The 24,958-nt window shown below is 45.2% G+C and overlaps 1 protein-coding gene across 1 annotated transcript in view; it reads left to right on the top strand.

Annotated features, from left to right (window-relative positions):
- DNAH17 (dynein axonemal heavy chain 17) overlaps positions 1-24,958 on the top strand; it is a 1,486,981-nt gene that overhangs the window by 659,682 nt on the left and 802,341 nt on the right. Inside the window, exons 23-24 of the mRNA XM_029599137.1 lie at positions 4,901-4,987; positions 12,909-13,061. Coding sequence (XP_029454997.1) covers positions 4,901-4,987; positions 12,909-13,061 — 240 coding nt within the window. The remainder of the gene's footprint in view (positions 1-4,900; positions 4,988-12,908; positions 13,062-24,958) is intronic.

Here is a 24,958-nt window from a genome sequence, read left to right as displayed (position 1 = left end):
CCCTTCACTTGTCCCACACTGACGTTTCTGGACTATCTCTGGCACCTGTCAGAGTCAGGTCTTAAAACTTCTTCTATCAGGGTACATGTCAGTGCGGTAGCCGCCTTCCATAAAGGTGTGGGGGATGTACCCATTTTAGTATAACCCCTTGTCACACACTTTTTGAAGGGCTTGCTTCACCTTAAACCTCAACGGCGCCCTCCTGCCCCTTCTTGGGACCTCAACATGGTTTTGGGAAGGCTCATGAAACCGCTGTTTGAGCCTCTCCAATCCTGTGATCTCCGCTATCTCACTTGGAAAGTGATTTTTCTTTTTTTTTTTTTTATATTTAAATTTTTATTAAGTTTCAAAATCAATCATGACATAACACTGTCATTTACAAAATTGAGTGACTATAACATTACAATCAAAGAAGAAAATATAGACATTTAACTTAAAACATTTTCCTATAATCACTCAAAGTACAATGTAAATAGAGGATTCAGCACCCTATTTGAGCAATAAGAAGAAACGTTTAGTCTATACAAAACACTGGTACTAATAACCCCTTGTCAATTCAAACTGTGGTTACCTTTAGTCATGAGTTGCTACCCCCACCAAATCTTTTGCTTCTAGGAACTGTTTCAAATCTGAGGGTTCATAGTAAATATAATTTACATCATTTAATTTCACCATACACTTACTGGGATACCGGACCACCATCTGTGCACCCACTTTATCTGCTAATTGTTTTAAAGCCAGAAATTCCTTTCTTCTATTTTGTGTTAATTTTGTTACATCTGGATAGATCCAAACCTGTTGACTATAATATTTCACAGATCTATTTTTCAAAAACAGTTTAAGCACCATTTCCCTATCTGAAGGAAAAATAAATCATTCAAGAACTGTTCCTCTCTTATGAACAATTTCTTCATTTGATGACTCCAGTAAGTCTGTAACATTCAATATTCCATGTTGCTGGCTTTGCTGTTCCTCTTGATCTTTATCTTTCCCTCTTCTATCCGGTAGGAAATATATCTTTGCAAGTGGTGGGAGCGATTCCTTCGGTATTTTCAGAACTGATCCAAGATATTGCTTGAATTGTTCCTGAACAGAGATTCCTATTACTTGAGGGAAATTAATTACCCTCAGATTCAGATATCTTAAATCGTTCTCTATTCTCTCCATTTTATCATGATTTTTCAATTCTCCTTGTACTAACCCAGTCTGTATTCTCTCCATTTTTGAAATCCTCTGGTCCAAGTCCCTTATTTGTGTCTTCTGTAAATCATTCTGTTGCTCTATATTCAATGTCCTTTTATTAACATCAGTAACCACATTTGTAAGTGTAGTGATAGATTTTTCCAGGACCATTATAGCTGTCCAGACACTATCTAATGTTATTTTAGCAGGTTTTTCCAATTTGTGAGGTGTAGCAGACTCTGGCCCCAAGGTTGCAGCTGTCATCACTCTCTTGTGATTGCTGCCTCCTTGACCTTCATCTATTTCCCCTACTAATGAAACTTGGGATTCACATGATTCCAAAGTAGGTATTCCGGTCAGGGGAGGTGAAGGCGTAACCGGTGCTCCCGGACTTAATGATATTAATGAGGCAAGTGATCCCTCCTTCTGCTCAATAGGAGAGATCACAGCGCCTCCTTCAACGGGAGTTATCTCAGGGGCTGGGTTAAAATACTTTTTAATTTTAATCTGGGAGGGAGTCGCTGGGGAGGATGTAGTTGTAGCCTCCCTTAGTTTCCCCTTCCGCTTTGTATGGGGCATTTTAATATACCACAGGCAAATATAATCAGGAAATATAGAAAAGTATTATCCCTAGCCAGTAATGAATAATCGCTGAATCCCCCAGGAGGTTCCGGAGAGAAACAAGATAAATAAATATTTCAGACACTTACGTTCTAAGTGAAGAGTCAGATGTTTCCAAACACAATTTTACCAAACATTTCAGGCAGAGTTCCAGGCAAAGCCGCGCGCCCCTTTGGAGCGCGCGGCTTGGGCAGCGCGCCGGCGTCTGCTGCGCGCCGCAGGGGGGGTTGATTTTATTTCCCTTCTTGCCGGCTCCGCCCTGTGACGTCACCCGGAAGTCCTCAATCGATCAGACGGGCTCTCCGCCCCGGTCCTCCGTCAGGCAGGCTCTCCACTCAAACCACGAGGTAATATTTGTGGTATCTTTCGCTCTCCTTCTCCTCGGGTTTATGCCGCAGGGGGGGTTGATTTTATTTCCCTTCTTGCCGGCTCCGCCCTGTGACATCACCCGGAAGTCCTCGATCGATCAGACGGGCTCTCCGCCCCGGTCCTCCGTCGGGCAGGCTCTCCACTCAAACCACGAGGTAATATTTGTGGTATCTTTCGCTCTCCTTCTCCTCCAGTGATTTTTCTTTTTGCGGTCACATCGGCTCACAGAGTTAGTGAGTTACAGGCCTTAGTCACCTACCCGTCTTACACTAAACTTCTGCATGACAGGGTAGTACTCCGCACTCAACCTAAATTTTAGCCAAAGGTAGTATCGGAGTTTCATATCAATCATTATTCTACCCACTTTCTTTCCCAGGCCCCACTCAAACCCAGGAGAACGGGCTCTGCATACCCTTGACTGTAAACGTGCTCTAGCATTTTATCTAGACCGTACAGCTGCCCACAGGAAGGGCACTCAATTGTTTGATTCCTTTGATCCCATCAAATTGGGTAAACCTGTGGGTAAGCAGACTCTCTCCTCCTGGTTAGCGGACTGTATTTCCTTTCGTTACCAACAGGCAGGCATTCCGCTTCAAGACCATGTTAAAGCACACTCTGTCAGGGCCATGGCAACATCAGTAGTGCACCTACACTCGGTGCTGCTTCCTGACATCTGTAAGGCTGCTACCTGGAGCTCTCTCCACACCTTCACAGCCCATTATTGTTTAGCAAGGCTGGCAGACAAGATTCAATCTTCGGCCAGTCTGTGCTACGCAACTTATTTGCGAACTGAGGTACCAACATCCTTCCGCCAACCCAGTAGGGTTCAGGATGCCCTCTACCAAATTCCACCCTAGTTCTTGTGCCTGTTGCATGTATTTGGGTACTTTTGGTGCATTGCTTGGGCATTCTCAGCTCAGTACTCACCCATATGTGAGGACTACCATCCTGCTTGTCCTGTAAGAAAGCAGAGTTGCTTACCTGTAACAGGTGTTCTCACAGGACAGCAGGATGTTAGTCCTCATGAAACCCGCTCGCCACCCCGCGGAGTTGGGTTTGCTTCGATTTATGATTTTATTTTTCGCATGTACTTTTATTATAAGATGAGACTGAAGGGGGACCCCTGCTGGCTGCAGGGTTGGTGCTATGCTGGGCATGCCCAGTAGGTGCCAGTCAAAGTTCTGGAAACTTTGACAAAAGTGTTCCGTGATTGGGCTCCATCCTGATGATGTCACCCATATGTGAAGACTAACATCCTGCTGTCCTGTGAGAACACCTGTTACAGGTAAGCAACTCTGCTTTACCTGGGGTGAGTGAGGCGGTTCATGGGACTGTCTTGTGAGCTGCCAAATGTAACAGCACCTTATCAATTAACCAATTGATTGAGACATGAGCTTTCAAGGACAGAATCCACTTTTTCAAATGCATGACAAAGTGCACTCTGTTCTCTAAAACTCATGCCTCAATCAATTGGTTAGTTTATAAGGTACCACCCGCCTCATGTCAGAAAGCTTAAATTCCTCTCTTGAAAATTATTATTTTTGATAGCAGTAACCTCAGCTTGTAGAGCAAGTAAACTTACTTAGTAGTACACATCTCCTATACACAAATTTTTAATAATAGTATAATACTGAGAGCTCATCGCAAATGTCTATCAAAGGTAGTTTTCATTTTCATTTGAGTCAGTTGATAGTGTTACCGATATCTTTTCCAAAATGTCATTCCAGCAAAACTGAACAAATTCTTCATACTTTAGGCTGCAAAATGCGCTCTGTTATTTTACTTGGAGAGATCTCAACCTTACAGAAAATTGCCTCAATTTTTTGTTTCTTATGATTCAGTTAAACAAGATAATCTAAGATTATGTTATTTATTGTTCTTGTTTTTATTATGTTAATACATTATGAATGATACTCTCTGTAAACTGCCCTGATCAAAAATGTGGAGGGATGCTATATAAATATTTATAAATAAATAAAAATAAACAAGGCCTACAAGTTAAGAAAACAATGCTTTCTACCTGGTTATCTAACTGTATTTCATATTGTTATGCTAACTCTGGCATTCATAGCAAAGTGAAGGCTCGTCAGATATAAGCAACTTCAATTTCAGTAGCTCATCTTCATTCTACTTCAATTCAAGAAGTCTGCAAAGCATTCACTTGGTCCTCTTTCCATACCTTTATCAAACATTACTGTTTCAAAGGTGACCCCCACAAAGATAATAGTTTCAACCAGGCAGTACTTAAAAACTTTTTTAACTAATAGCTTCAACTCTCCCTTCAGCCTCTATCCTGCCAGATTGCAATCCTACATTTAAATAAAGACAAATGATCAAGTTGCTACCCTCAGCTTGCCCAAGGAGAAAGCAAAGTTGCTTACTTGTAACACATGTTCTCTGTAATCTGCAGCACATATTAGCCACACAATCCCACCCACCTCTCCTTAGGGTTGAAGCTCAGCTTGTAAAATGACTGAGGAGGCTTGCATGGTGGTAGCTGAGTGATAACACCCACACGTGCTCAGAAAATCTTCTGGGTCTTTCTGGGCTTTGGGAGAGCATGTTCCTCATTGGCGCCATCCAGTGACTGACTACTTTTGTAGATGATTTGTCCTGCTGCCTACAAGGAACAGAGGTAAGCAACTTCACTTAACCATTACTAATCCTTTTATTGAACCGCATTGGAAGGAATGCTGATGCTGACCTTTGGTTTGACATTTTTTCACAGATCAGACAACATGAATTTCGAGAGCAGTTCAGAGAAAAAGCTCCATTTATCTATGACCACCCAGATCCATATATGGACTTGGATTTGGTAACTTACCTTTTATTGTCTATTGAATTTTGTGGGTTCTCTTGCTCAGTGATAGACTACCAAGGGAATTAAGTACTACAGTGACATTCTATTTGGCTACCCATAAAGATGGTAACTTTTAAACCGATGCATGGGCACTCTTTGGTGCATGTGCATCAGTGCACATCCAGTTACATGGACATTTTATAACTTGTGCATGTATATGCGTACATGTTATAAAATAACCTGCCCACGTGCATATGTGCACCTAATTTTAAGTGGGTGCCCAACTATGTACGTAAATCCTGCTTCTACTGCATAAGTTGGAGGATTTTAAAAGGTGTGCACATCCACGCCATTGCAATTTCACCAGTTCACCAGTTAACAGCTAGATCCTCCAAAACCCCTAGTTTAATAGCCTTCTCACCCCCCGGTTACCCCAGAACCTTAAATCACGTAAGTTATGGTAAATTTTTTTTTTAAATTATACTTCCTCCATAGCAGAAGTAAACTTAAGAGCCACTGGACCAGGTTGGCAGAAGTAAACTTAAGAGCCACTGGACCAGGATGCATGCCCAGGTGGTGTAAGTATTTACAGGCACATCTCTTGGCCATGCCTGATACACCCATGCTCCACTCAGACCACGCCCATGCCCTGCCCCTCTTTGAAGACTTTTGAGATGTGCGCACTGCAGGAGATACGCGTGCATTTGGGCAGCTTTTAAAATTTGGAGGACACGCACAAGCCAACTTGTGCACCTATCTCCCGATTTTGGCACACGCTGGGCTTTTAAAATTCACCTCATAGTATCCAAGAGCTCTGGGTGTTTCCTCTAGTAAAAAGAGGAACATAAATAAATAATCAAGGCAGATGACATCCATGTGTTGCGACCGTTGGTCTTCGACGGCTTCGCCCGCCTACCTCTCACTACTTGCGGCTCCTCCCGCACACCTCGGACTACTGGCTGCTGCGGCGTCTGTTTGCCATGCTCTCTTTCGTCCCCGGACCGGCTTTGGTACTGCCTCCCGCCATGCTCCTCCAAGGTACCTTAGGGCGCACGTGCGCACACCGCCCTCATCTTTATTTCCACGTTGGCGCGAACCTCAGGGGCATCCCCCTGAGATGACATCACGCTGCCTGGATATTTAAGCCTACAGTATTTGCTAGCTCATCGAGTTAGCAACGGACACTCTACGGATGGGATTCGCTCTCCGTACCGAAGCTGCTCTGCCACTCCAGCGCTATCTGGAACTCTTACACCCTTCGGGGTTACTAACGGGGTACCCTCTCCTCGGGGGCCTCTTCTGCTTCTTTCAGGTGCTATCAGGTAAGAGGTACTCAGTCCTCGAGGGCCCATGTTCCCTGAGTCGCTGCCTGCTTCTTCAAACCCTTCTACTTTGAAGACCTCACTAACAGTTTCCATCTGTGAGTACAACTACCATCTATTCCACAGTACTGCTTACTGGAACCAGGTACTCGCTCCTCGAGGGCCTGCCCTCTGTTCCGGTGCCAGTCCTCTCGTCTAGTGGAATCTCTGTTACTGCTACGTGAGTACAATACAACTGGGTCTCTCTGCTCTAAGGGATCAGGTACTCGCTCCTCAAGAGCCTGCTCTCCCTGTCTCGGAACTTCTCCTAATTCTACCTGGGACTCTGAATGCTTCTTATCTTGTACTCATAACTCTCATTCTCTTTCCACTACAGCACAGCCTAGCAGAGGATTCACTGTTCCAGCGTTCTGTGGGAGACCTGCTCAGCCAGGCTGAACATCTACTACTCACTACTGCCACCTCTGGTGGTTTCCACAACTGTTTAATAAAAGATTCAAATCTCTATTTGTGTGTCCAGAGTCTAGCCTGACACTGTTGTCCCTCATGGGACTGCCCCCCGTGGGTGTGGTCAGCTGCCACAGTGTCCTAGGATCCACCCAAACATCAAAAACCATAACAGATTGCTAACTCCATTGATCCGGCTCAGCTCAATGCCTTGCAGGCCATTCCAGGCCTGGCCCTGTGCATTGCTGAACAGCAAGACGCATTGGAAAAACTAACTACTGCGTTTCATCAGCTGCACGCACAGAAGAATCAAGACTCTACTTCCAGGAATGAAGGTCAGTTACCTGAAGTAACTGTAAAGACTACTGTGCCTCTTGCTGCTCCAGTATGTTTCTCTGGGGAGATTCAGAGAATTAGAGGCTTCTTAAACCAGTGTTGTATGCATTTTGCATTACAACCTTCTCACTTCCCTACAGCCTATGCCAAGACTATTTACATTCTAATCTTATCTTGATGGAAGGGCCTTGTCTTGGGCTTCCTCGCTGTGGGAACGCAAAGACCCTATACTTCAGGATATTGACGGATTTATGGACTTGTTCAAATCCGTTTTTGATGATCCTGCCCGTCACACTGTTGCTGGTTCTGCTTTGGTGGACCTGAAGCAAGGCAACCGACCATGGGCTGATTTCGCTATAGAGTTTAAGACTCTTGCAACTGAGTTACTTTGTGACCCTAGATGCCTGAAAACTCTCTTCTTCAAAGGTTTGGATTCCCGCTTGAAGGACGAGCTGGCCACTTGTGAGACATCTGACTCGCTGGATGAGCCAGAGGCTTTAACTATTAGAATTGATCACCGGATTCGTGATAAGGTGCAAGAACTCAAGCCTGGTAAAGGACCTGTTCAGAAAGAAGTTCGTGCTAAGCCTACACTCAGGATGGTTCCTGTAACGCCTGTCACCAGTGATGAAGAACCGATGCAACTTGGTTGCAGTCACCTGCCATCCAAAGAGAGAAGATTCCGGAGGAGGAATGGTTTGTGCATGTACTGTGGACAAGTTGGTCATGCAGTCCAAACATGCCCCGTATGTCTTGGAAACGGACGGGCCTAAGTCCTGCGGGAGGACTTTTCTTAGGCCTTACTACACTCTCTCCTCCGCTCTCTCTTCCTGTCTCTCTGAGCTGTGGACCTTTGGAATTCCAGACCCTTGCCCTGGTGGACTTAGGGGCAGGAGGTAATTTTATTCTACGACGATTAGTGGAACATTTGAGGATTCCCCTCACTACTTTGAAGTCTCCATTACTCTTATCGTCTATACATGGAGAGCCGTTACTGGGTGATGTTACCTGTTGTACTGAACCAGTATCCCTCCGCACCGGAGCCTTCCATACAGAATCAATTTCCTTCTTTGTGTTAGAGAAGGCCACCCTATCATTCTGGGGTTACCCTGGTTGCAGCTGCACATGCCACAATTCAACTGAGCTACGTTGGGGCCCAGAATGTCATGGCAAATGCCTAAAGGAGGTCTCTCCTATTCTCTGCATGCCTACAACTCCAGTGATGCCAGGACTGCCGCCTCAGTATGCATAATTTTATGATGTCTTCTCCAAAGAAGTTGCTGACATCCTTCCGCCACATAGATCTTATGACTGCGCAATATGACTGAAACCTAATGCTGAACCTCCTAAGGGACGTGTCTACCCGCTGTCAGTGGTAGAGAACAAGGCCATGTCCAAGTACATTGAGGAAAATCCTCAAAAAGGTTTCATTAGACCGTCTAAGCCTCCTGCGGGTGCAGGCTTCTTCTTTATGGGAAAGAAGGACGGCACTCTGCGTCCTTGTATCGACTATCGAGGTCTGAACGAGATCACGATTAAAGACCGATACCCCTTACCTTTGATCTCAGAGCTGTTTGATTGACTTCAAGGAGCCAAGATATTTTCAAAACTTGACCTAAAGGGAGCCTATAACTTGGTTCGCATCTGTGACGGCGACGAGTGGAAAACAGCTTTCAACACTCGAGATGGCCATTTCCAATATATGGTAATTCGGCCTGTGCAACGCTCCCGCTGTGTTTCAGAACATGATGAGCAACATTCTGCGGGACCTTCTGTACAAATGTGTCGTTGTTTATCTAGATGACATCTTGATATTCTCACAGGATATGTCTACTCATATAACAGATGTCAAAAAAGTATTACTGAGACTTCGAGAACATCGCCTCTACTCCAAATTGTCAAAGTGCGAATTCCATAAAGAGTCTGTGCCTTTTCTTGGCTATATCGTCTCGAAACAGGGCTTCTGGATGGATGCCCAAAAATTGGAGAGTATCAAGAATTGGTCTCAACCTACCAGTCTGAAGGCCCTGAGATGATTTTTGGGGTTCACAAATTACTATAGAAGCTTTATAAAGAACTACTCTTCTTTCACAGTGCCCTTAACTGCAATGACACGGAAAGGGGCCAATGCTACTAAATGGTCTGCAGAGGCCATTTCCACATTCGAGAAATTAAAGACTGCCTTTTCCACTGAGCCATGTCTGCATCACCCGGATCCCAACAGACCCTTCATCGTAGAGGTTGACACTTCAGATGTTGGAGTAGGGGCCGTGTTAAGCCAAACTTGAGATTCTAAAGCCTTACATCCCTACTTCTTTTTCTTGTGATGTGTAGACGTGGTCAGTAAACAGGCAGAGGTCTAATCCAGGCGGCGATCAACGTAGTCAGGAACAGGTGAAGGTCAGTACCGAGAAGACAGTCTGAAAGGTACTACCTGGGGAGACGCTGGAACAGAAGGATGCTGGAACAGGACTGGAATGAGACTGGAACAGGACTGGAACTGACTGGAACAAAGACTGGAAACGCAGAGGCAAACAAGAAATCACAGCGTGATCGACCCGATTGCCAAGGCAAGGAAATGATGGCAGGGACTTCCTTTTAGGCAGCGTTCAATCAGGGTGCGCCATGGAGCTGGGACACGCCCCTGGCCCTTCAAGGGACTGGGCAGTCTGCACGCACACGCTTAGGGGCGGGGACGATGCCACGGAGGACGCCGAGACCCGCCGTGAGGCCTGGCTTGGAGGTGAAAGGCCCGGCGACTGCCACCGCGGGACGCCGAGGCCTGGCTGCACTCGCTGCTGCCGCTGGGGAGGAAGACCCAGGACCCATGGAGGAGTTAGTGAGGTGAGCAGGCCCGGCACGGGCCGAGCATGGACGGGATGCGCAACAATAGCTGGGTTGGCTGGTAGAAGTGAGGATCGCTTGGTAACTTGCCTGCCTGGTATGAAGATGGTAGGCTTCACGCATCACATAAATAGGATTTTTAGATAGTGCTGGGGAGCAGATGGCTGACTTGGAACATATGGCTACCAATGATACAGGAAAGTACAGGAAGGAGGTTCTGAAAGCCAAATTGAGGGTTTTAGGTAGAAAGCTGAAATCCAGAACCTTCAGGTTAGCATTCTCAGAAATGCTCCCCAGAGGCAGCAGAGCCAGAGGGTTTTAGGTTTGTTAGAAACCAAATTTCATTTTGGGGAAGAGGGGTGGGGCCTTTTCCAAAAAGATGGGCTTCACCTTAACCAGAGTGGAACCAGTATGCTGGCAGTAACATTGAAAAAGGAGATAGCACAGCTTTTAAATTATATGATGGGGGAAAGCCGACAGTCGCTCGGAAGCACATGGTTCAGAATGATGTATCTCTGAAGGATACGAAGAGAACAGGGAAAATAGGGCATCCCAGTAGAGAGGTTGCAAGAAATGCCAAAGGGGGGATCAGGTGCCTTTAAGTAAAGTGCAGAAAGATTCCAAATTACCCCTGTCAAATGATGATCAGGTTGTTAATACAAACAAGAAGCACATTTTGAAATGTCTGTATACAAATGTTAGAAGTCTAAAAAATAAGATGGGAGAGTTAATGTATAGCACTGGATGAAGAGGTAGATATAACTGGCGTCTCAGAGACCTGGTGGAAGGAGGATACCAATGGGACACGGTGATACCAGGGAACAAATTATATCAAAATGATAGGATGGATCAAATTGGTGGAGGGGTGGCACTATATGTTAGAGCATGGAATCAAACAGGATAAAAGTTCTGCAGGAAACAAAATGCAATGTTGAATCTTTATGGATAGAAATCCCAGGTGAAAAAGGGAATAAAATAGTAATGGGGGTGTATAACCGTCCACCTGTCCAGAATGAACTAACAGTGAAATGCTAAAAGAAATTAGGGTAGCTAACAAAATCAGCAGCACAGTAATAATGGGTGATTTCAATTACCCTAGTATTGACTGGGTGAATGTTACATCAGGACATTCTAGAGAAGTAAAATTCCTAGATGAAATAAATGACTGCTTCATGGTGTAACTGGAACAAGAGCCAACAAGAGGAGAAACTATTTTAGACCTAGTCCTTAGTAGAACACAGGATTTGGTCAAGAAGTAACAGTGTTGGCGCCATTTGGCAATAATGATCACAACATTAACAAATTTGGCTTAATAACTGGAGGGAGCACAAAAACAAATCTACTGTGACAGCATTTTACTTTCAAAAAGGTGACTATGATAAAATGAGGAAAATGGTTAGGAAAAAACTAAAAGGAGCAATTGTAAAGGTTAAGGGGTAGATTTTAAAAGGTGTGTGCGGGCATATATGTGTGCGCGCTACCCGGCGCGCACACATGTACGCCTGATTTTATAACGAGCCGCGCTGCCTTCCCCTGTTCCCTCCCAGGCCACTCCGAAATCAGAACTTCCCTTCCGCCTAGCCTGACCTTCCTACCCCTACCTCTAACCTTTCCTCCCCCAGCCCTACTCTAAGCCCCCCGACCTTTGTGTTACCTTTGGCGCCTGCCTCCGGGCAGGTGCAAGTTGCGTGCGCTGGGAACCTGCCGGCACGAGATGCTTCAACACAGCAGCAATGGCCACTGTGTTGGAGGCCCCTGGACCGCCCCTTTAGTAAAGCCCCGGGACTTACACACGTCCCGGGGCTTTACGCACTTTTTAGTTTCCTCAGGAGTTTCTCATGAGGGACTTTATTAAACACCTTTTGAAAATCCAAATACTAAGTCAACTGGCTCACCTTTGTCCACATGCTTTTTCACACCATCAAAGAATTCTAATAAACTAATAAGGCCTGCTAAATCCATATTGGCTCTTCCTCTTTAAACCATGTTTCTCTGTAGCAGCAGAACAAATCAACCATGCAAGTGGGTGATGTCATCTAATTGAGGTTTATGACTATGTGCAGGTTTTTCTGCATTACTACGGCCACGCAAGTCTCTTCAGTCTTCTTTCTTCTGCTCTTGTGAAAAGACCTATTTTTGCTCTCTTCTTCAACTGTTCATAAATGTTTTTGCTCTCGTGTTTTAACATCTACTTTTTCAAAGTAATTTTTTGTTTTTTCTTTCATGAGACGCCAAAAAAAGTATTTTTCTGTTACTTCAGGTTCACCAAGATTCAGTTCAACTTAGCCTCATGATGGCGGATAGTAAACTGGCTTCAAAAGATGTTCCCACTGTTCCTACAAGATGATCTTATTAGACCAGCATGACCAGTGTGTTTTGCTGCTTAGTACTCTCCCATGACTTTCCTTACTGTGCTGCCTTTGACTGAATGTTGCTCAGGGCCAGAAGATTCAAAATTTGCACATTTGAAGAATTTTTGAGTTCTCCTCAACCCTCTATGTCAGTGAAAAGGAATTTGCCTAAATCAAAAAAGGCAGAGTCCTCTCATGCTGCATATCATGACATGGAAAAGTCTTGGCACAGGCACCATTCTTTCTCTTCTAAAAAGGGAGAAAAAATGTGCACTTTGATGCCAGAACATTAAGGAGCCACGACAAGCCCTAGTGGCACTGATGATAAATCGGTGCATAGGAAAGTGCTATTGGCGCCATTACTCCTCATCACAGGGTCTGGAATATTCTATATTAAATTACAAGAAAGCAGCTTCATAGATAAATCAGTTTAATATTGAATGACCAGGTCTCCTGCTACTCTTAGCTGAAAAGAAATGATGTTCTACTGATTTGAAACTCACCAATTTTATAGCACCTGAGATCAAAAGGTTTGCTGTCACTGCTTCAGGTTTACCAATGCTGTTAATTCTAACGTGTCTGCTTTCTAATTTTCTACAGTTCTATGTAATAGTAATTCATTTTTCCTTTCCTTAGGCCTATAAGGGTCTCTGTGCCCTGGAAGATGATCTAGAAGAACTCTCCAAATCAGCAAGTTTATTTGAAGTCACTGTTCCAGATTATAAACAGCTTAAAGCGTGTCGCAAAGACATTGCTTTATTGAAGGACCTCTGGGATATGAATATTCTGGTAATTATTTTTGGTTTAGAATATAAAACATAGGGGAAGAAGGGTAAGATAAATTTGTATCCCAATTCATATCATCTTAGTTTGCTGATTAATGTGGATGTGAAACTGCTCACTAAAATCCTGCAAAGGAAATAATTCTGGTTTTGTCAAGAGTAGGTACTCCACTACTAAAACTAAGCATGTATTAAATAATATACATCTGGGCAAAAAGGGAAAAGTTCCAAGGATGATTGTGGTTCTCAACATAGTCAAGGCCTTTGGTATATTTGTTGGTCATTCTTATTTGTAATTCTAGATAAATTTGCTTTCCTTTTCATCCTGCTGCACCAGTCTAAACAAGTGGGTTTACTCCACCCTGCTAGCAGATGGAGAGAAAGGACACACATTTTTTCATGACATCATAACTGATTCTTATAGTGGCAGGGCTTGACTGCCAGTAAAGGGTGACTCCCAGGACAAAAGTGTCTGGCAGGCTGGATTCAGGGAGCAGGACAGGCTGAGCAGGAACAGAACAGGAGGGAGTCTTTACCTGTACTGGCCACCTCCCCCTCAGGTTGAGCCTTTGGTTTTTGGTGTCCAGCAGGACTTGGATAGAACAAGGGCAGGACACTAAAAGGCACCCACAAGAGAGGGCAATTGCAGGGACAACACACAACAAATCAAGGTGCCCACAAGAGACAGACAAATACAAGCAAACAAAGCAAAACAGGGACCAACAAACATAAAATAAAACCAGAAGGGCAAAACTAAGGCCACAAACCAAAAAGAACAACAAGAATCAAGAAGGCCTCTAGAGAGAGAGAGAGACTAAATATCAGCCGGGAACTCAGAGGGCTATAACTATGAACAAGGGGAATCTAAGCAGAGGCAGGGAGCTTACTTTAAGGCAGGCTTAAATGGGAACAGCAGTGCTGAATCATTGTGAATATAGCTGCTAGCAGGATCTTCAAGCCATAGGAGCTTGGAGGACTGAGGCAGCATGGAATATAATCCACTGAGGGCCCCGATGGCAGGAAGACTGCACTGCAGCCAGGATTCTCACATATAGTAGCACAGTTCCAGCAAAAATCCAGTATTTTCTGTGTCCATAGATGGTATTTATTTATTTATTTATTTATTTATTTAAGGGTTTTTTATATACCGAGGCACGTTTGCAAAACATCACCTCGGTTCACAATGTAACATAACTTAGCAACTAGCTTTACAATATAAACATTAACAGGGAGAGGGTTAACAAGGGCAGGAGATGATAAAACGAGAATTATATACATATGTACAAGTTAGATTTAACAAGAGAGTTAAACAAAGCAGTCAGGATAATTAGGAGGGTGAAGTAATGAAGGGAAGGGGACGGGGGGGAAGGAAGTGGGGAGTAGATGGTAGGATGATCTGGTAATGGTGCAATAGGATCATTAGCTCCCAGGTCTTGGCTTTGCCATCTCTGGTAGAGCCTTTTGGATGGCTGTTCCCTTTAGCAGCTTGTTTGCTCTCTCTTCAAGTTGTGGACAACAGGCTAGGCTACTTTTTTTTTTTTTCCAGTCAGTGAGCTCTGAGAAAAGGCTCCAAGTCCTTTAGGGGTTTGGTAGAGTCTAGGAAGTGGTACAGAATATTTTTCTGAGGATTCCCTGTGGAGATATATTCTCTTTGTCCTCTTTTCCCTTCACTATTTTTCTATCCTTCCTTGGTCCTCTCCAGTTTGTTTTTTGATTAATAAAGTAAAAATATTGATTTTCAGTCTGTTACACAGGCTCTGGAGGATTGAGCACTATGCTGAGAAACTCTGAAGGGAGTAAGTTTTTCCCAGGAGTGTGGAGGATTTTAAGTGCTGGCTGTTTCTACTCAGGCCTGCCTCGCTTTCAGCAGACATGTCGGAGCATTGCTAGTGGTGTCTGCTTTGTGGGATCTGGAGCACCAGAAATACTGCAGACTCCTCCTGCCTGGGGTATGGTTCTAGCAGAGTGGCTGCATTTTTAAAGGCCCTTTTCAATGGCAGTAGCACTTCTGCAGGGGATCATGCAGCTGGGCTCTTGCTGTCTAGTGCGGTATTCCTCTGCACTCAGGCAGGCCAATCCACACAAGTGTGTTATACACCTCTACCAGCAGATGGAGATGAAGTAAACTCTAACACCAATGACATATAGCCCTGAGTGTGGACGGGATGCGCAACAATAGCTGGGTGGCTGGTAGAAGTGAGGATCGCTTGGTAACTTGCCTGCCTGGTCCCTGGATCCTGCAGTGGCGACCAGGGGAACACATAGGAGGATGTGGTTGATGACTGAGCACCCAGCTAATATGCGCCTAGCTAGTATATGCTCCTTATGTGCTCAGACAGTATGCACTCAGTATACACCCAGATAGTGCGCTCAGTACGCGCCTAGATAGTGTGCGCTCAGTACGTGCTCAGTATGCGCTCAGGTAGTATGCACTCCGATAGTATATGCTCAGTATTTGCTCAGTCGCGTTCACATCAGTACACTGCCACACAACATGCACAAACAATGGTGTGCATGAAAAAACGCCATACGCTTTTCCACCGATGGCTCCAGTGCCTTCCTCGCTTACCCTGTCATCGGGAGGGGAAACACCGTTCCGCATTCCTCCATCGGGAGTTCTTCCGATGCCTTAACCATCGATGCCGATGCGCCCATCAGCGCCACCGATCCATCCATCTATGCTGTCGATGCCTGCACCGGTATCCTCGATGCCTCCATCAGTGCCTCCAGTACTTCCCTCGATGCCTTCGGAGCCTAGTCCGGGACCCTCTGGCTCTGCTGCCTCTGGGGAGCATTTCTGAGAATGCTAACCTGAAGGTTCTGGATTTCAGCTTTCTACCTAAAACCCTCAATTTGGCTTTCAGAACCTCCTTCCTGTACTTTCCTGTATCATTGGTAGCCATATGTTCCAAGTCAGCCATCTGCTCCCATTCGTGTGGTTGGAATTGATGACTGAGTCGATCCACTACTACATTATGAATGCCTGCCAGATAAGTTACTCGTAGAAACATTGAGTGATTCAGGGCCCAGCCCCAAATCTGTGCATCTTCTTGACAAAGGAGATACGAGCCCGTACCTCCCTGTTTGTTGATGTACCACATGGCTACTGTGTTGTCTGTTTGGATTAGAACAGTCTTGTGTGAAAGGCAGTCCTTGAACGCATGCAGTGCATAACGTATAGCTCGAAGTTCCAGAAAATTGATTTGATATGTTGCTTCGAGTTTTGTCCAAGTCCCTTGAGTGTGGAGATTGTCTACATGAGCTCCCCATCCCAAGGTGGATGCATCTGTAGTTAAAGTAATCTCTGGGACTGGTTGTTGGAAAGGTAGACCTTTGCACAGGTTGTCTTTGTTGGTCCACCAAAGTAGAGATGATCTTAGTTGGTGGGTCACTTGAATTGGATAATGAAGTGGTTGAATAGCTTGAATCCATTGTGATCTTAAAGTCCATTGGGCAACTTGCATGGCAAGCCTTGCCATTGGTGTAACATGAACTGTGGAGGCCATGTGACCTAGCAGTATCAGAAGCTTGCAGGAGTATACAAGGGAACCTGCTCTAATGAAGTCATATAAAGACAGTTTTCACTCTATATATGATGTAATTATATTGATGCGGCTTGCCATATAAGGGCAATAGATCCATCGCTTTCTCTGTGTCTGTGTCATCGCTGGTTGGACAAGGTGATTTACCTGCTATAGATTTTGCTGACACTGGGCCACCCCCTTGGACTGAAGGGAGTAGAGCTGAAGGCGATACAATGAATGTATCCTCTCCTATTTAACTTCCCATGACCTAGACATCTACAAGAGATGTGAGTCAGTCGGTCAGTGGTAGTCTTGGGCCTGTGGGCTCCAGGATGGACCGATCCTCCTTTTCCTGGATGATATCCTAGGGTCTGTAGACTTTTCTGCAGGGACATCTGGCAGAGAATCGGGGCTCCCTCTTTTCAGCCACGGTATGCATGCACAGCGGTGAAACAGTCCCTAACATTGTGTAACTATAGCATGGGTTATTTTTCCCTATATGCATCACCTTGCACTTGTCCACATTAAATTTCATCTGCCATTTAGATGACCAATTTTCCAGCCTCACAAGGTCTTCCTGCAATTTATCACAATCTGCTTGTGATTTAACTACTCTGAACAATTTTGTATCATCTGCCGGTTGCACCAGCTTCGGCAACTGGGATATTCATTGAATCACTATCGGTGAATGCTGTTTCTCTGCGGAGTGCAACATCATTCATGCTTTTCCTTGCATTGACAGCTGCATAACCACAGTCACTCCACGCAAGGACCTCTCACTTCTTCATGACTCACTATAGATTTACTAACTGGGATTACTGTCACTGCCATAAAATCCCTTATACAACACTTCTGGTCACCACAGTCATAATGACCTTCCTGTCCAGCATATGCGCAGACATTCTAATAAATTCTTACATGTCCCTGAGCGCATTTTTCCATTACCTCAGCCCCTCAATTCTTCATTGTCAGGCCATGGGGTTTTTTCACTATGTACTTTCCTCATAGATCCAAAACTGCTATGGGTTAGATTCCGTGAATTTCCATTATCAGTGGGCATAAGCTGTTCAACCGCTTTCGTCCCTCATTCATATTGCAGATCTAGAACCAAAATCTAGTCTGATTCTGCTTATGCTCACATTTACTCAGGGTTGTAAACTTTGACCTAAAAGCTTCTCAACCCAATATGCGTCTATTCCACTCCAGGCACAGTTTCACATGAACTTCCTGGAGCTTGTAGCCATGAGTTATACCCTTATGCCTTTCAATACTGCCTCTGCAACAAATCTTTGTGCATACAGACAGACAGCATAGGGACAATGTGCTTTCCAACACACAAGCACGCACAACCTCTTCGCTGCTCTGCAAGGAAGCTGCGCAGCTCTACCCTTGGCCCTTGCTCACTTCATGCATCCTCGGGCCACTTATCTAAGAGATTTACTGAATGCACTAGCAGACCTTCTCCATGTAGGTTTCCATCCTCTCGAATGGTCTCGGACTACATGTGTAGCGGGAAAAATCTTCTAACGCTGAGGTCAACCGATCTTGCCCTCTGAAACCGAATCAAACCATACGTTGCACAGATTCTACTCCCTACACATGTTTCCAATGCGTTCATCCATCAAGGGCCTCTTAAATGTATCTCTTCTGCTGCCTCTCATAGCCAGCACTCTTCTAATGTTGAACTGGGACGGGGTTCACTGTTCCTCAGACCCACGTCCTGGCCGAGACCAGTATGCTTCCCATACTTCTCAATCTATCACACTAGTAACCAATTTGCCTACTCACAAGTCAGTCTCAAATCGTAGACTCACTGATGTTCTCAGGTACTGGTAGCGTTACAAAACCTTCCACATAAATCCTACCATTCGAAATGGCATGATTTACCACATGACACATACAAAAGGGTATTACCCTTTGTTCTTTTTCTACACCACTCTTTTCTCTTGCTCCCTCGGATTCTGCTCCCCAGACATCCTCCAAATAGGTACACCTCTGTTTCAATTGGTGTATCGTTTAGGAGTGGGGATACCCGATTTACGGTAAACCCCTTCTGAGTCAGCTTACCATGGATTATCCACTGATCAAGCCACCTCTATTTTCACTAGTCATGGAATGAAACCTATATCTTATCCTTATAAGTCTCATACATTCTCCGTTCGAGCCTTTCCATTCCTGTCATTTCACAGTTTGACGTGGGAAATACTTTCCCTCATAAATGTCATTTCTGCCAACAGGGTCAGTGAGTTACACACTTTGTTACATACTCATCCGACCCTGTGTTCCTCCGTCACCGAGTGGTTTTTACGCATTGAACTTCCTATCTTTCTTAAGGTAGACTTTGCATCTCACCTTACTCAGGATATACTCTGCCCATTTTTCCCAACACCTCTCTCTCACCAGAGCGAGAGGGTTTTTTCCACTTCTTGGACAGTAATAGTGCACTTGCTTTCTATCTAGATTGCACTACATTCCATAGGAATTCCACCTAACTCTTTCCTTCTGTGGCAAGAGTCAAGCTGCGAGTTCCATTGGGCAAACAGACCTATTCCTCCTAATTGACGGTCTGTATCTCTTTTCTACCAACAAGCAGGCATTTCACTACAACATTGTGTGTAACCACACTCTGTTGCATCCGTCCCAGCCTTAATAGCTTCCCCTCGGCCGCTGCTGCTTATACATATTTATCAGACTGCAACCTGGAGCTCTCTCCATACCTTCGCAGCCCATTATTGCTTAGATACGACTAGCCAGCAAGCTCCAAGTTTGGCCAGTCCGTCTACTCTTATTCTTTTCGGTTTAACTACCCAACATCCTTCCACCAACCTGTTAAGGGTTTCAGGATGCCCTCCGTTCCAAATTCCACCCTGCATTGCACTTTTCACGCGTCTTGGGTGCATTTGGTGCACTCTCGGGCATCTTCAGCTCAGTACTCACCCATATGTGAGGACTACCATCCTGCTTGTCCTGTGAGAAAGCAAGTGTTGCTTACCTGTAACAGGTGTTCTCACAGGACAGCAGGATGTTAGTCCTCACGAAACCCACCCACCACCCTACGAAGTTGGGTCTTTATACGTTTTTCCTTTTATTTTAGTTTCGCTTGCGCTTTTAGCTATAAGATGAGACTGAGGGAGACACCTGTGGCCCACAGGGATAATTGCAGGCTGAGCATGCTCAGTGCACTCAGTGTGCCAGTGTCAGTCAAAGCTTTGTAGAAACTTTGACAGAAAAGTTTTCCGTACAGGGCTCCATCCTGTGATGTCACCCATAATTGAGGACTAACATCCTGCTGTCCTGTGAGAACACCTGTTACAGGTAAGCAACACTTGCTATCTCTCTTTTTGGTCGTTGGTGCCTCAATGGGATCTGAATCTGAATCTTGAAGCCTTAATAAGCTTGCTGTTTGAGCTCCTAAAGCATGCTTCTTTGATAGACCTTTCATTGAAATCAGTTTTTCTGGTGGCCATTTGTTCAGCCAGGCATATCTCGGAATTACAAGCTTTGTCTTGTAGAGATGCATTTCTGTTTTTTCCCCGATTCAGTTTCTATTCGACCGGTTCCCTCTTTATTATCCAAGGTCTTATCCCAGGACAAACAGGATGCTAGTCCTCACATATGGGTGATGTCACTGATGGAGCCCTAGTGCGGGAAAACTTTCTGTCAAAGTTTCTAGAAACTTTTGACTGGCCCTGTGAGGCCACTGAGCATGCCCAGCATGCCATGATATTCTCTGCCGCAGAGGTCTCTCTTCAGTCTTTGTTTTTCCGCGCTGCTGTAGGCATCGCGGAACAGGAGCCGTTGAGACTCTCTCAACACCACTTTTTGACTGAAAAGTCAAGATTTATTTGATATTCTCTCTACAAGCCTCTGGGGGTTTTTTCTTCACCGGCTGGTGAGTACCTCCATCTCATATTTTTGCTCTTAGAGTTTAAAAATTTTCTTCTCACAAATTCACTTTTTCATCGATGGCTGTCGACCTCAAAATGGCTACAGGTTTTAAAAAATGCCCTGTATGTGCCAGAAAAATGTCCATCACCGACCCACACATTGAGTGGGTAATGTGCCTGGGCGAAAAACATGAGGTAAATAATTGCCCACAATATGCTGAGATGACGCCGAAAGGCCACAAAGCTAGGCTAGAAAAAATGGAACATTTGTTCCGTCTCCAACTTATTCCATCTCCTTCGATGTCATCGAAGTCGTCTCCGGCCAGAGCGACTAAGCGCCTCCTGCTTAAAAAACCTTGCCCGGGACCGTTGGGAGATTGTTCATCCCCTTCATCGTCTTCGACATCGACTAAACCCACTGATCAGCATAAGTCAAAACACAAGCATTGACATCGACGACCATCGATGTCCGAATCCACTTCCCAAGAAGAATCGACTGTGAAGCGGCCAAGAACACAAGAAACATTGGTCCCGTCGATGCCTGGGCCTCTTCCTCCACAACCATCGATGCCTGATCCTACACAGGGATCTGTGCAGGATCTCATACCTCAGCCTCCGCCACCGCTTACAACTGCTCTGGTACCATCAGTTGTAATGCCGGAATTGTCTGACCTTATCAGACAAGCGGTTTCACAGGCTTTAAAGGACCAACAATTGATTCCAACGGGCCTGTCGATGCCGATGCTTACAGCATCGATGCCGGCAAATGTGCCGATGCTGGTGGTACCACCGATGCCGGTGTCGATGTTGACATTGAGGACAAAAGGAGAATTGACGACAACACCGAGAATCATCACGGCATCGACATCGATTTACGCACAACTGCCATTGACCTCTTTGATGCCAATTTCCAGGTTACCACCATCGCCGATTCTGACACCGACGCGGGCACCTTCAACAACACCTGCGTCGATGCCGCCTACATCTCCATCGACACAACCACAGTCAGAAGAACCTGAACCTCAGGATCTCGCTTTCTTCCAATGTCTCTTACAGAGATACCAAAATGTCATCGATAACCTACCAAAAAAATCAACAAAGGAGGTTTCTTCACCACCCTTCGATGACCCATTACCAGGACCATCGGGTATTTGTCAACCACCCAGATCCTTCCCAAAATCTCCCTATAGAGATGATGATGAGGATTCTTGGGATGATCAGTGTACGGACACATCTTCGGAGGACTTCATGTCGGACCCTTCACCACCAGAACCGAGAAAGAAGTCCCCACCAGAAGATTTATCATTTTCCTCATTTATACAGGACATGGCAGACACCATTCCCTTTAAGCTGTCAGCAGAGCAGGATTCTAGACAACACACTTTAGAGGTCCTGCTGTTTTTTGACCCACCTAAACAAGTGTTGGCAATCCCAATACATGATGTCCTCCTGGATCTGCAACACCGGATTTGGGAGCATCCATCTACTGTCTCCGCAGTAAATAAACGTGTGGACTCCACATACTTGGTGCAGACAGCACCAGGATACCAAAAGGCACAACTACCACATCAGTCTGTGGTAGTGGAATCTGCCCAGAAAAAATCTAAACGTATCCGCCCACACTCCTCAACTCCACCTGGTAAAGATCACCGCTTCCTCGATTCCCTTGGAAGAAAAGTTTACCAAAGTGCAATCCTGAATTCCAGAATCTCTGCCTATCAACTGTATATGACACAGTACCAGAGAAATCTCTGGAAACAGATGGAAGAATTTACCAATTCTTTACCGACACAATTTCAGGAAGCAGCACAAGCCATAGTCAACAAAGGCCTAGAAGCCGGGAAACATGAGGTGAGGGCGGCTTACGACAGTTTTGACACGGCTTCCAGAACAGCAGCTGCTGGAATCACTGCTTGCAGATGGGCATGGCTGAAGGCCTCGGACCTCAGATCTGAAGTCCAGGAAAAACTAGTGGACTTACCGTGCCTAGGAGACAACTTATTTGGAGAAAAAGTCCAAGAGGCCATACAACAACTTAAGGACCATACAGAGACATTACGCCAATTGTCTCAGATGCCACAAGATACATCTACACAACCTCCTTGGCGACTACCTAGGAGGGAATCCAGGCATCCTTATTATAGGCCTAGGAGATACTATCCCCAAACTTCTAGGGCTAGATCCATTAGGCCACAACAAAGATCCCAAGCCAGACAGTCTAGAGCAACCCGCACCCAACCTCCTCCACAGACAGGTCCAGCGACGGGTTTTTGAAATACAGGCCAGAGAACAAGTCCATCCCTTAAACCCTCGACCAGATCTGCCAGTGGGAGGAAGAGTATCCCACTTTCACACACATTGGCTAAAAATAACCTCAGACCAATGGGTACTCTCTATAGTTTCTCGAGGTTACAAACTAAATTCCCTATCAATTCACCAGAATCTCCACCGAGTTTCTTTCCACAACAAGAATCTCAACTGATTCATCTACAAGCAGAATTATCCACCCTTCTGAGATCCAGGGCTGTACAGCTAGTGCCTCGGACCCAAAAAGGCAGAGGATTCTACTCCCGGTATTTCATCATTCCAAAGAAAACCGGAGGCCTACGTCCCATCCTAGACCTCAGAAATCTCAACAAATTTCTAAAAAAGGAAAAATTCAGGATGGCCTCTCTAGGCACCATGCTTCCACTTCTTCAAACAGGAGATTGGCTTTGTTCTCTGGACCTTCAAGACGCTTATGCTCACATTCCAATATACCCTCCTCATCGCAAATACCTGTGCTTCATGGTAGGCCATCAAAATTACCAGTACAAAGTACTGCCATTTGGACTAGCCTCTGCTCCCAGAGTATTCACAAAATGTCTGGCAGTAATAGCGGGACACTTAAACAAACAAAGTGTCCATGTCTTCCCATATCTAGACGACTGGCTAATCAGAAGTCAAACTCAACAAGGAGCTCTTACTTCTGTCAGTCGAATGATTTCTCTACTTCACTCCATGGGTTTTCTCATCAACCTTCAAAAGTCCCATCTCACTCCATCTCACCTACTTCAATTCCTAGGAGCAGAATTGAACACCATCCTATCAAGAGCCTTTCTACCCAAAAATCAAGCAGAAACACTGTCCTTGTTGGCAAACTCGATTCACTCAAAGAAACAAGCAACAGCCCATCAGTTTCTAACTTTACTAGGCCACATGGCCTCCACAGTTCATGTCACCCCTATGGCAAGCCTAGCTATGCGGATAACTCAATGGACTTTAAGATCTCAATGGATCCAAGCCATTCAACCACTACATTCTCCAATTCAAGTAACCAACCAGCTACGTTCTTCTCTACTTTGGTGGGTGAACAAGGACAATTTGCGCAAGGGCCTACCCTTCCAGCAACCAGTCCCACAAATAACATTAACTACAGATGCATCCACCCTGAGTTGGGGAGATCACATAGACACTCTCCAAACCCAAGGTACTTGGACACAACTCGAAGCAACATTTCAAATCAATTTCCTAGAGCTTCGAGCTATACATTATGCACTGCATGCGTTCAAGGACTGCGTTTCGCAAAAAACTGTTCTAATCCAAACGGACAACTCAGTTGCCATGTGGTACATCAACAAACAAGGAGGTACGGGCTCGTATCTCCTTTGTCAAGAAGCGGCACAGATTTGGGTTTGGGCCCTGAACCACTCAATGTTTCTCCGGGCCACTTATCTGGCAGGCATTCACAATGTACTAGCGGACTGACTCAGTCATCAGTTCCAACCACACGAATGGTCCCTGGATCCAGCAGTAGTGACCAGGATATTTCAACAGTGGGGTCAACCGACAATAGACCTCTTTGCAACACACCTGAATCACAAAGTGGACAATTTCTGTTTTCTACACATCAGAAGCATCAACCAGCCAAGGACGCCTTTGCTCGCCCTTGGAACTCAGGCCTACTATACGCGTATCCTCCGATACCGCTCATAACCAAAACTCTAGTGAAGCTACAACAGGACAAGGGGTCCATGATACTCATAGCCCTATATAGGCCTCGACAAGTATGGTTTCCCACACTTCTAGACCTCTCAATCAGAGAACCAATTCGCCTGGGTGTAGCTCCCACTCTCATAACTCAGGATCAGGGTCGGTTGCGCAATCCCAACCTTCAATCCCTATCCCTGACAGCATGGATGTTGAAAGCTTGATTTTACATCCACTCAATCTTTCCACCAATGTATCTCAAGTGCTTCCAGCTTCACGTAAACCTTCAACACGTAAGAACTATTCTTTAAAATGGAAAAGGTTTACCTTGTGGTGCAGGCAGCAGAGTATTGATCCTTTCTCCTGCTCCACAGGTTCCCTGCTTGATTACTTATACCATCTTTCGGACTCTGGTCTCCAGACTTCCTCCGTACGGGTACATCTAAGTACAATCTCAGCTTACCATAACAAGATAGGAGATGCACCTATTTCAACGCAACCTCTCGTCAGTAGATTTATGAGAG

This window comes from Rhinatrema bivittatum, chromosome 4, assembly GCF_901001135.1.
Source record: "Rhinatrema bivittatum chromosome 4, aRhiBiv1.1, whole genome shotgun sequence".
Lineage (NCBI taxonomy): Eukaryota > Metazoa > Chordata > Amphibia > Gymnophiona > Rhinatrematidae > Rhinatrema > Rhinatrema bivittatum.
Note: the sequence above shows the minus strand (reverse complement) of the source record. Positions and strands in the feature narration are given on the sequence as shown.